We start from the raw sequence: 12,752 nt of genomic DNA, 5'->3' as shown, positions 1-12,752 counted from the left end.
GTAGGGAGTGCTTTCTGTGAGATGGATACCAGACAAAGAGGGAAACCATGAGACCCATTAATGTAAAAATTTGCCACGATATGTGTGTGTGTGTGTGTGTGTGTGTGTGTGTGTGTGTGTGTGTGTGAATGTGTGCAGGTGCATGTGTGATTTGAATAGCAGATTTGGAGTGGGCTTCTAGCCACAGCACTTGCACCTGCAGGTATCCTCAGATGCAATAACAAACTGCAGGACCCTAAAGGAAATAGGAGTCTGCTCCAAACTCCAGAAGAGTTTTTGGATCCACCATTTGTCCAATGATTCAGTGCCTCTTGAGCTCCAGGAAAGGGCTCCCTGGTGATGCAGGAGATCTTTTCTTGGGGTCTCCCTGCAGAGTTTGCTGGTTTCCTAAGGCCATTTTAATATTCGAAAAGATGCTGTGAGAAGCATATCGCATCAATAAAGAAGAATTCCGAGCCAGGTCACAGCCAATTTATACTGGGCTAGAGACACTGGTGGGAATGTATTCTGATCAGACGGAAACCTCCCTGCAGGGCTGGGACTGGGCTGCAGGGGGCGCTCAGGACACACCCAGCACAGGCTGCTGGCTCAGAGCAGGTGCACAGGAGGCTGGGGAGAGGTTCCTCTCAGGGCCTGGGACTTCCTTTAAGGATATCTAAAATTAGTATATCACAAGAACTGGCGATATTTGTAAAAATATAGTATTTAATTGTCACCATTTATCAAACTGGACGTTATAATGAGAACCACTTTTGCAATAGGTATTTCAAACTCAGCTAGATCTCTTATGAGTAAGCAGTTGGAGGTCAGGGCAAGACTCTTTCTTAAAATAAGTGAAATTTTTGGAGAAACACATTCATTCCCAAAATAACACGTTAGCATATTAAGGTCTAGAAATGGTTCAAGTTGCCCCTGAGACATTCAAATGTGGGTTCAAAATGACATGTGTGTCCTGAGGAAGCCTGTTACCCAGTGAGGAAAGCTCTGTCAACACAGTTCAGGGATGTGTCGGGGATGCATGATTTTTAACAGGATTACAGCTTGAACCCTCAGCTTCCACAATTGTGTCGTCCATGTGTCATCTATTTGCTCTTTCTCATACTGGGTCAGGAATTGGGCTATTAAATAGCATCCTTCATGCATATGCAAATAACTGAGGTGAATTTAGACATCTCTGTGCCTAAGAGTATCACCCAACAACCACACCCCTACTTGAGAGAAGCCCCTAGAGCACAACTCCTCACCATGGACTGGACCTGGAGGATCCTCTTCTTGGTGGCAGCAGCAACAGGTAAGGGGCTCCCCAGTCCCTGGGAAGAGGGAAAATCCAGGCCAGTCGAGTGAGACTTCATCCACGCCTGTCTCCTCTCCACAGGTGCCCACTCCCAGGGGCAGCTGGTGCAGTCTGGGGCTGAGGTGAAGAAGCCTGGGGCCTCAGTGAAGGTCTCCTGCAAGGCTTCTGGATACTCCTTCACCAGCTATGTTATCAGCTGGGTGCGACAGAACCCTAGGCAAGGGCTTGAGTGGATGGGAGGGATCTACCCTGGTAATGGTGGCACAAACTATGCACAGAAATTCCAGGGCAGAGTCACCATGACCACGGACAAGTCCACGAGCACAGCCTACATGGAGCTGAGCAGCCTGAGATCTGAGGACATGGCCATGTATTACTGTGCGGGAGACACAGTGTGAAAACCACATCCTGAGAGTGTCAGAAACCCCAGGCAGAAGGTAGCGGCATTGAATTTGAGATTACAGGGCTTATGATCTTCAAAGTTGTTTAGAAAATGGGCTAAGCAATTGAGGAACATGAGTAATAGAAACATGTACACACACCATATAGGAAATATTTCTTTCAAAGGTGGCTGTATATGCAAGATTCTCAGAATGGTAAAGGCAACAATCAATCAAGCTGATGGAAAGTTTCCCATGGAGACTTTGTGCAAACATAAGTTTTAAAATCAGATAGATAAATAATTTGGAGCATAATTGCTCATAATATGACTAAATATCATTCCTAAAAAGTGGCCACAATGTATTCCAAAATGTCGCTGCCACCCTTTTTACATAAAACGTATCAAAAAGTAGTTTTAAGACCACAGCAAAATTGAACAGAAGGAGTAGAGAGCTCCCCTATGCCCCTCTTCATATATGCACAGCCGGCCCCACTGTCACCGTCCTTCTCCGGAGTCAGAAATGTTAGAACGAATAAACTTACATAGACGGATCGTTTCTTTCCTCTTCTAGCTGTTCCTTGGCATACCAAGCTTAAATTATCTTGAAGTACCACAGGTTCTTGAAGTGGGTTCCTGGGAATTATGCCAGTTATAGGAAAAGTGGGTGGGGCTATTCCTATTAGGAGTCCTCCTTAGAGGATTCTTAAAATGTGTATTTCCTGTAGGTTCTGTAATTTCTGTCCCTTCTCAGAGGTTAAGGTCCCAAAGTGCTTAGAAGTAGATCCATGCCTACGGAAAGCCAGCAAGTTCTGGGGAATCCTATCAGGAATGTCCTTCAATGAGAAGTGGAGACTTTGGCCATGAGGCACATCATGTATGATTCTCTATAGCTCCATTAGATTCACTGTAAGCTTTTGTGGGTGTTTCCATGTGAGTCCGTTTTACAGAAAATAAAAACACGTGCACCCATTTCAGGCAGAAACAATAGTTTCCATTTAGAAAATGGGAGGTAAATAGAAGTAACCCTCTCATGGGTGAGCACTGATCTCCCTTGTAGGATGCACACTAGCCAGAGAAATGAGCCCGATTGGTCTTGGAGTGTGAGAGCCCCACTGGGGTCACTGGCTATGGAACTTAAGTATTTTTTTAAATAGGGAAGACACTGCCAAATGCCAAGTTTAAGGAAGGTTAACTCAGAAGTGTTGATCAAGTGACTGAAGGGCAGTAGTGGTTGAGGTGGTGTGGCAGCTTCAGGGCTGCAAAGGAGGAGGGCTCCCTTCCCCATGCAGGCTTTTCCTCCAGGACCTGCACCAGGAGCTCACAAATGATTAGGGAGAATTCTGAAGACATTCTGTGGTGCTGCCTAGCGAGGAAGTACACGCTATGGGGGAAAAAAACCTAGATAAAGTATTATGTTTGTTAATATAAACTATTTCTGAAACCTTGTGGAGGTCGTGACATAAGCCATCATTAGCTGTGATCAAACATTTAAACCTCCTTCCATGGGGAGTTCAGTTATGCTGCATCTGTTCCTCTATGGACAATATCCCCCAACCCCTCACCATCACAGGTCGAGTCCCTTAGTGGGCCATCTGCAAGCTGAGGAGCAAGGAAGCCAGTCCAAGTCTCACAAGCTCAAAAGTAGGGACGCTGAAAGTACAGCCTTCAGTCTGTGGCCAAAGGCTGGAGAGCCCCTGGCAAACCGCTGGTGTGAGTCCAAGAGTGAAAAGCTGAAGAACTTGGATTCTGATGTATGACGGCAGGAAGCATCCTGCATGGTAGAAAAATGAAAGCTGGAAGACTCAGCAAGTCTAGTCCTTCCATCCTGTCAGGGCATGGTTGGAGTGATTGAATTGACAATCCCCCTGGAGAACCATCTTAAAAACCACTTGTCTCATTTCCCAGGAAGGTATAGCCCATCCATTTCCTCTTCCTAGCAAAATGGAAAAGGATGAATACTGAATACACCAAGTGTCTCCTGGTTTTGCAAGTTTATGATTTCATCCCTTTTGAATTCCTTATATGAGCAGACCATGTACAAACTTTCTTTTTTACTGAAATGACCAGCATTTTGGACATTAAATATAATTGACCTTCTTCATATACAATTCAGCACAAGTATCTCAGAGTTTGTGTCCTCAGGTATCACTCTAAACATACATAACTTGTTTATTTATTTGTTTTATTTTCTGGCATCTCTACTTGGCATCTTCCTTATACCCATTTTTTTGTTACTTCTACTGATGATTGATTGTTAAATTTCAAATTTATAGGTACTTAGATTTTTTACATATTCAGGAAATAGGATAAATTGAATGTAAAGTAAAATAAAAATAAATAAAATAATAGTTAAAATAGAGGAGCCATTTAAAAATCTGGAGACAACAGATGCTGGAGGGGATGTGGAGAAATAGGAACAGTTTTCCACTGTTGGTGGGAATGCAAATTAGTTCAACCATTGTGGAAGACAGTGTGGCAATTCCTCAAGGACCTAGAAATAGAAATGCCATTTGACCCAGCAATCCCATTACTGGGTATATATCCAAAGGATTATAAATTGTTATATTATAAAGACACATGCACATGTATGTTCATTGGGGCACTGCTTACAATAGCAAAGACTGGAACCAACCCAAATGTCCATCATAGATAGACTGGATAAAGAAAATGTAGCAATGTAGCACATATACACCATGGAATACTATGCAGCCATAAAAAACGATGAGTTTGTGTCCTTCATAGGGGCATAGATGAATCTGGAAACCATCATTCTCAGCAAACTGACACCAGAACAGAAAACCAAACACCACATATTATCACTCATAGGTGTGTGTTGAATAATGAGAACACCTGGACACAGGGAGGGGAGCATCACACACTGCGGTCAGTAAGGGGGACTAAGGGAGGTACAGTGGGGGTGGGCAGGGTGGGGAGAGATAATGAGGGGAGAAATACAAGATATAGGTGATGGGGGGGGGATGAAGGCAGCAAACCACCTTGCCATGTATATATCTATGCCACAATCTTGCATGATTTGCACATGTACCCCAGAACTTAAAGTACGTTAAAAACAAATAAATAAATAATAAATAAAAAATAAAGGAGCCAGCAGCTGAAAGCAAGGAAAATCCATTCTGGTGGGTCAGACGGTATGGAGAACTCATAGTACAATTTCTTCTGCAGGCTAATCATTACTTCTACTCAAGTTCCAGTGTCCTCCCTCTTTATATCAGAGCTTTCCCTTACATGTGCAATGAAGACTGAGATTAGATTCCTCCCAACAGACAGACCTAGCATCTCAAACTTGGCCTGAGCTGATAGTGATGGATACCACATTTGTCTAACAAAATAAAGACACCTTGTAATGTTACCCACCTGTGAATGGAGACAATTCGAATAACGTAAATAAAGTCCAAACTTGATAGGTAGTCATTTATACTTAGAAGGATTGACTGTTATCTCTATATGTGTGTGTTCTTTTATCACACAGAAGCTACTAGTGCCACTGTCCAAGTTGCTGAATATTTCATTTCCTAGCCTGAAATACTATACAATATGTTCTAACATGAAGGAAAGCAGCTGTGGTTTCAGGATAGTAGATATGATTATGAAATGCGAGCATGGGATCCAGCAGACATTCCTCTTTCACATTTGCCCAGAAACAGAAACCTCCGTAGAACAATGAAAGGATTGACGTCAGTCTCCACATTCTGATGTGAGATTTACACCAGATGTTTTCTGCCACTGTTTTACAGTAGAAAACATGATCTCTAAAAAATGTCCATTTTGAGGACAATACTATCCTCCAGGAAGTTGTGAATTCCCTGTAACAGTGAGAATTATAGTGCCTTGTTGCCAGGAGCTACAACAACTGGATGTGGAAACCGATAGGCAAAAGTATCAGGTTTTCTTACCACATCTATGATGAAAATTTGAAGAATATTTATTTTCATCTCCATCATCACAGGCTGTGATAGACTGGAGGTCCTGGTACGTAAGAAGGAATGTGTCCACAGTGGGAACAGAATTAGGACCATAAAATGAGTGTTCTACTGGAGTCCCCATGCTGCTGGACCAGCTGACCAGGAAAGTGTTGTAAGAGCTGCACTGTTTATTGAATACTGTACTATTTTCGACTACCTTTGAAGCTGCCAAGAGAACAGAGATACATCAATCTAGCCTAGGGAGACTCTGAATTTACTTTATTTCCCTCAAAACGAGGTAAACAATTGCATCATCTGACATACAGGTGATAATCAAGTGGTCGAAGACAACAGCCACCCAGTGTTTCAAGTGTGAATTATCCCAAAAGTCACACAACATGTGAGAAGCTGAAATCTGAAATGTCCTGGCCATCTCTGAGAAGAATCTAGAAGGTGGGCTGAGCCTCTACCACAGTATGATATCCATGGAGACAGGGAATGGCTGCTGTCTCAATTCTATCATTACAGAATAGTCTTAATATGAGTCTGTGTGTACTTGGATCATTGTGTGTGTGGGCTTGTGTGTGTCTGTATTTTATTTTAAAATAAGTAATTTAGTTTGAGATTGTTAGACTGTGTCTTTGAGGGAGTGTGTGAGAGAATGTGCATGTCTGTGTCTGTGAGTTAGTTTGTAAAAGTGTATGTTATATTGAATGTGTGTGAGTGAGCCCTTCAGTATCTGATTCTATCAATTTGCATGAACGTGGTTTTTTTGAGGGAGTGTGTGTATAAAACTTTTGTAAATGTAATTGATTGAATGCTTGTGTGTGCAGGGCTATTTGAGTGCGAATGTGTTACTTGCATTTCTCGGTGAGTGTGTGCCCCTGTGTGTGTTTGTGCAGATGAGTCATTACCTGTGACTCTATGTGTGAAGGTGTTGAACGTGTGTGAGTGCGTGAGCATGTTTATGTGCATATGGAGTGTTGTTATGCATACTTTTAGAGACTCGTCTCTTGACATCAGTTTCATGTGTCTGAAAATACCAGGTATGTTTGAGCCCTTAGAATCTAAGGAATAGTTATTATTTAGTATAGGTCCTTTATAAAATAAACAACTGTTTTCTCAGCAAAAATCAGAAAGCCAAAACTCACTGGAGTGGCATATCAAAAGTGCTAATATACACTGTCAAACGAAAATTCCATACTAGCAAGAACACCTGCAAAAGTGAAGGACAATTCAAGATAATAGAAATTAACAAAAGCCATGGAGTCCATCAAAACCACCAATTCCTAATGAGAAATACTAAATAGAGTCCTACAGGCTGAAATGAAAAAAGAGCGGAGGATAATTCAAAATTTTTCACCTAAAAAGAACAACAACAAGAAAAGAATCCCAGTAAAGTAATCACATTTGTGTAAGGAAAGCCAATATGATTTTATTTTTTTCTAGAGTCTCGTGTTCTATTCATTTATTATTTAAGACAAGTGGATATAATAGTAATGATAAATTTGAATAATGTGCCTATAATTTATGGAGATAAGGTTAATTATAAATTTGGATAATGTGCATGTAATTTATAATGTACTAATATGTAACAACACAGTACACAAAAATGGAGAGCTGTAGAGAAGCACAGCTGTATGCTCTACTGAAGCTAAGGTAATTATAATTTAAAATACTTTGTTGTAAATTTGAATTACCAATTGTAATGTCCAGGTTAGCCACACAAAAAATAAATAAAAGTAAAACAACAAAACAAAACAATGACAACAATACACATCAGCAGGACAGCTGACTAAATGTGCCTGACATTTTTCAACCCCTTATGAAATAACCACGAAAATGAATGAACAGCTAAGACTAGACTGGTGTGTTGAAGGGAGAGACCAAGAGGGCAGCAGGGGAGAGGAGAGGTCCCTGTGGTTATTAGGAGCCCAGTAGGGCTGTGTGAAGTCACCCTGTCTCTGCAGCTTCCTACTTGAAGGCTCACATTGACACAGAATCATGTGGGATTATCCCTGGTCAGAAAAGTTAATTAGAAGAACCTTCCTTGGGAATTTGGATTGCCCACTGTAATCACACATATTAACAATTCTTTTTAATTTTTTAAATATATATTTTATTGCATTTTAGGTTTCGAGGTTCATGTGAAGAACATGCAAGATTGTTGCATAGGCACATACATGGCAATGTGATTTATGCCTTCCTCCCCATCACCTATATCTGGCATTTCTCCCCATATTATCCCTCCCAAACTCCCCAGCCCCTACTGTCCTTACCCTAGTTCCACCCCCCACCACAGACCCCAGTGTGTGATCCTCCCTTCCCTGTGTCCATGTGTTCTCATTGTTCAATTCTTAGTACAAAATAATTCCACAGTAATTGCAAACCCTGAGCTCAGTTTTGAATGCTGGAAGGAATTCATGCAGCTGTATCACACCAGATTAGGAGCAAAAGCTGTACTCCCTGACCACTACTCATCCCTTTAGCCAAGTCGCTGCAGCCAGGCACAACCTTGAAACCAGAGACACTTCTGGAGGGCGCCCTTCTTTTGGGCCAGTGGTCATTCCTGTTTCAACAATGGGCCTCTGTTTCCATTCCATCAAACACAAGTGGCTGATGCCACAATATTGGCTGCACAAAGACCAGACCAAAGATCACCTTTGACTCTGGTGTTGCCCAACAGGAAATCAACCTGTGAACAGACCAATAAGTCACAACATTGAAGCTGTACTAAAGGGTCTCCCAGAAAATAAAAAAAAACCGCAGGACTCAATGACTTCATTGCTGTCATAAAAAACATTTAAAGTCGAAATAATACTTATCCTCCTCAAAATATTTTTACAAAAGGGGAGGGAGTACTTTAAACTTGCATATGAGGCCAGTATTACCCTAATATGAAAACCAGAGAAAGACATTAATAAATAACGACAGACCAATAGCTCTGATCACTATAGATGCAAAATTCCTCAAGAAAATCTTAGCAAACAGAGTTCAACAACACATTAAAAAACTCCTCCCTGTGTCCATGTGTTTTCATTGTTCAACACCCACCTATGAGTGAAAATATACGGTGTTTGATTTTCTGCTCTTGTGTCAGTTTGCTGAGAATGATGGTTTCTAGGTTCATGCATGTCCCTACAAAGGACGTGAACTCATCGTTTTTGATGGCTGCATAATATTCCATGGTGTATATGTACCACATTTTCCCTATCCAGTCTATCATCGTTGGGCATTTGGGTTGGTTCCAGGTCTTTGCTATTGTAAACAGTGCTGCAATGAACATTTGTGTGCGGGGGAGGGGCGGGGGGTGGGGGGGTGGGGAGGTGGGAAGAGATAGCATGGGGAGAAATGACAGATACAAGTGAGGGGACAGAAGGCAGCAAAGCACACTGCCATGTGTGTACCTATGCAACAATCTTGCATGTTCATCACATGTACCCCAAAACCTAAAATGCAATTAAAAAGAAAACAAAAAAAAAACTCCTTCGTCATGACAAAGTGCAGTTTGTCCCAGTGATGCAAGGATGGTCCAACATATGCAAATCAATCACTGTGACATGTCACATCAACAGACAGAAGGACAAGAGACATAAGACCACGCCTGACCTTGTCCTCTTCATACCAAGTCTCCTACAGCTGGTCCTCTTGGCCAGTCCTGCTGTACTCAGTGTCCCATGATTCTTTTCCAAGATCCAGAAACACTGGGCTTCTACTTACCTGAAGTCTCTCTGCTCCTTGGACATGGAGATCCTGTAACCTCAGAAGAGGATGCCTCATCATGGTTCCCATGGCCCATGCAAACCATTCCTACTACACTCTCATGTGTTTCCCTGTAGGAAATTGAAAGGGGATTTGGAGACTGGTGTGTGTGTGTGTGTGTGTGTGTGTGTGTGTGTGTGTGTGTTTCCACAGTGGTACAAAAGTTGTCCTCAGGCATGCTAAGATGTTGTTATAAATTTGAAATACCAATTGTAATGTCCAGGTTAGCTTTAAAAATTTATGTAAAAGTAAAAAAATAAAATCAGTAGGACATAGGTGATATTGTCACTCAAGATGACCCTTGGGACTCCAGGAATAGAAGTCTATAAAAAGATAAGATGATGAGCAAAGAAGCAAAACCTGGGGAGTAGCAGGGAGGGGAGAAGCAGGGGTGACTCAGCCAAGCAAGGAAAACCACAGAGGGTGAGAATTGTGTGCTCAGCAGAGAGGAGAACTCACTCAGCATTTTTCCCCAATTCTCCCTCCTGAGGGACAACTGCCAGGAAAGTTCACAATAGAGTGAATCCAGGTAGGAACCAAAAAGAATCAGAGGGAGATTAAGCTGTAGGTCCTGGACACAAGATGTTTCCCTGGTTCCTACCCATTTCCTTCCTTCTCTGCCCAGCAAACCTGCTTGTTTCTGTCACCTGCCTTCCTGCCGTGGGAGTGGGAATGGATGCCTTGACACCCAGCAGAGGGATGCTCTTTCAGAGGAGGAATGGGTTTGTGTCCTCCGACGCCTGAGCAGGACACTCACTCCTGGGAAGAGGCTCTGACACAGAGGATTGCCTTGTATTCTTCCCCTTATATGTGCGGGACTCCTGTCACATTTAGGATGATTTATTAATAAATAATATTGCCTTAGAAAAATAGAGACATAGAAAGAGTCAGAGATTATGAATCTCATAAGAGGAAAATTCGCTGAACATCAATGTTGAGTTTTCAGTCACAGACACATCTGTATGAACGAGAAACCATGAAGTCAAGCGAAGAGTGGAGAACATGCTCAGTCCAAAATCAGCACTGTCTCAGACGCACCCATTGCCCCGTCACGCGGGTGAGAAATGTTTCAAAGCAGTGAAGTGTGAGTGCACCGTAAGTGATGCAGTTATCACGTCCCATGAACTTCCATTAATAAGACAAGGACTTCTATACATCACTCACACACAGATACACAAGATGCGCTTTTGCATGTGTGGCTGTCTAGAGAAAAATGATCTGTTGAGAAAACTTCTTCAGGTTACACAGATCTGTTCAAGCTGGAGATCCCATAGGAGAATGTCTTTGAGTGAATACTGGTCTATTAATCAAATAGGTCAAAATTTCCTTTGTTGGAGAATCCTTCAGATTATGTAAATTTATTGATTTTTAAAATTTGAGTTGTGAAACATAAACGCAAGCATTGACTTACTGGAATTTGACTTCTGTGCTCATAAAACTTCTGAAAACATTTCTTCCAGTGATTTGAGAATAACTTTCCAGTTTCTTTACTCCAGGAAATGAATTTTCACAAAGTTTTAGGACACCGTGTTTCAGGTGCTTTAGTTAGAGACTGAATTCCTTGGGGCAGGCTGCTTTCTTCCACCGATGAGCTCACTTCTGCAAACCATTCAGTTTGTGGCTCTATTGCCAAGTGTCATGAAGCTTTTACACTCCAGTGCACTGAAAATAACATGCACTCTTTCCTTAGACTACCACATATATTCTCATATTTACTCTTTCCTCAGAAAACAGACATTTCCTCATGTTGACTCTTGTGTCAGACAAGCAAACATGTCTCCATGTGAACTCTTCACTCAGATAAGTACATGTGTTTGCACAATGACTGTTTTCTTACAGAGGCACATATATCCAATGTGGAAATGTTTTGCGACAAAATGATCTCAAGATAATGATCATTATGACCTGTGTGGTCTGTATGTTTTTCATGGTAGCCTACCTTGGCCTTACTGTCAAGAACTGGAGTTTGCAGCTCTAAATGCACCAATTAGAGACAGTTGTCCATTTTCTCTGGAAATCTATTTTTAGGTTCTTATGGGACGTATTTGTTGATGTTTGCTACTATGAAGATACCTGGACAGTGTCCATATTAGAGAATAAGAAAGAGTAATGGGCAGATTAACCCTGTGGATCCATACCCAGGAATCCTTTGACCCTGCCCTCCCTGAAATGGAGCCACAGAGGATGGATGAGCAATCCTGACTGGTGCACCATGACCACAAAAAGAAAGACATGGAAAAGTGTCCCCTCCCCTCCTGATGAAAGTCAGCTCATCCCTGTTCCTTCAGGCCCTGGTGAGGAGACACTCCATGTCTGTGTCCTTCCCCAGTGTCCACACTGTGGGGTCTGCACTGATCTGGATTCCCTTCAATATTGGGGTCCCGTGTGGATCAGGTCCAGCTGTGGCTGCTTCACATGGGGCTGTTCTCAATCTGTTCCCTCTGTGTTTGAAGAAGTTCTGTGTGAAGTTAACTGGTGGAGTCTGAGGGGGAGAAATTGCACAGCCAAATGGTTCACTGAACCTCTCCTGCAAAGCCTCTGGATCCGCCTTCACTGATTGCAGCATAAGCTTGGTCCAGGACTTCAGTTTGTGCGGGTGGCAACAGGGAGGAACTCGAGAAGTTCTCAGCGGTGCCCTCCATAGGTACAAAGAATTTTCACGGTCCCCAGGGCACCCTTACATACATGATCTCACTGACATCTTTACTTCTTTTATCTTGTTTGTTCTGTAAGTCACAACGAATGGTGCATTCCTCATCTATTACATATTTGTTAAATTACTTGTTGATGTCTTTTTAAAAACTGGTAACTTTATCCTATGTAATATCCCTGTTAAGTCCTAAAAAGCGTTTTTGTTGTCTACTTTATGTGAAATTTACACAACTGTTATAGCTTTCTTTTGGTTGATATTGTCATAATCCATGTTTTCCTGTTTTATCTGTTCTATTTGTGAATTTGTAGAGTAACATTCTTGTACATAGGTAATGGTTGGGTCTTCCTTTTTTAAATAAACTATAAATTTTATTTTTAAAAATATTGCTTTTTCTGTTAATTTTTGTTTAAATTAGTATTTTCTAATGATGTTTATTCCTCTATTAACATGTTTTTTAATTCACTTTTTATAAATGTTGTATTGGTTACCATAAGGTTTACAGTAAGAATTGTACGTAATTAGATTCTAATGCAAATATTGTGATGGTCTTGATATGAAGTACAGAGATAGTGTAACTGTGTGCTTTGAACTCCTCATTCTCACCGCTCTGCAATTGCAAGCTGAAAATATCAATTCATCTTGATTTTGCCATCTTTTGAAATCTTAATTTTGTTTTATAGATCTATGTTTTGAATGCATATCACATGGCTACTAGCAGAGAAACTTAGTTAAAATGTG

General features: G+C 41.5%; 1 gene segment (V, D, J or C); it reads left to right on the top strand.

Annotated features, from left to right (window-relative positions):
• Nucleotides 1-1,207: 1,207 nt before the first annotated feature.
• Nucleotides 1,208-3,433, top strand: LOC101035993 (immunoglobulin heavy variable 1-18-like). The segment is given in 3 exon segments: nt 1,208-1,291; nt 1,376-1,688; nt 3,247-3,433. Coding segments are annotated over 3 exon segments (546 nt in total).
• Nucleotides 3,434-12,752: the final 9,319 nt, after the last annotated feature.

The sequence above is a fragment of the Saimiri boliviensis genome, chromosome 2 (assembly GCF_048565385.1).
Source record: "Saimiri boliviensis isolate mSaiBol1 chromosome 2, mSaiBol1.pri, whole genome shotgun sequence".
Taxonomy (NCBI): Eukaryota; Metazoa; Chordata; class Mammalia; order Primates; family Cebidae; genus Saimiri; species Saimiri boliviensis.
This window is presented reverse-complemented; position numbering and strand designations above follow the sequence as displayed.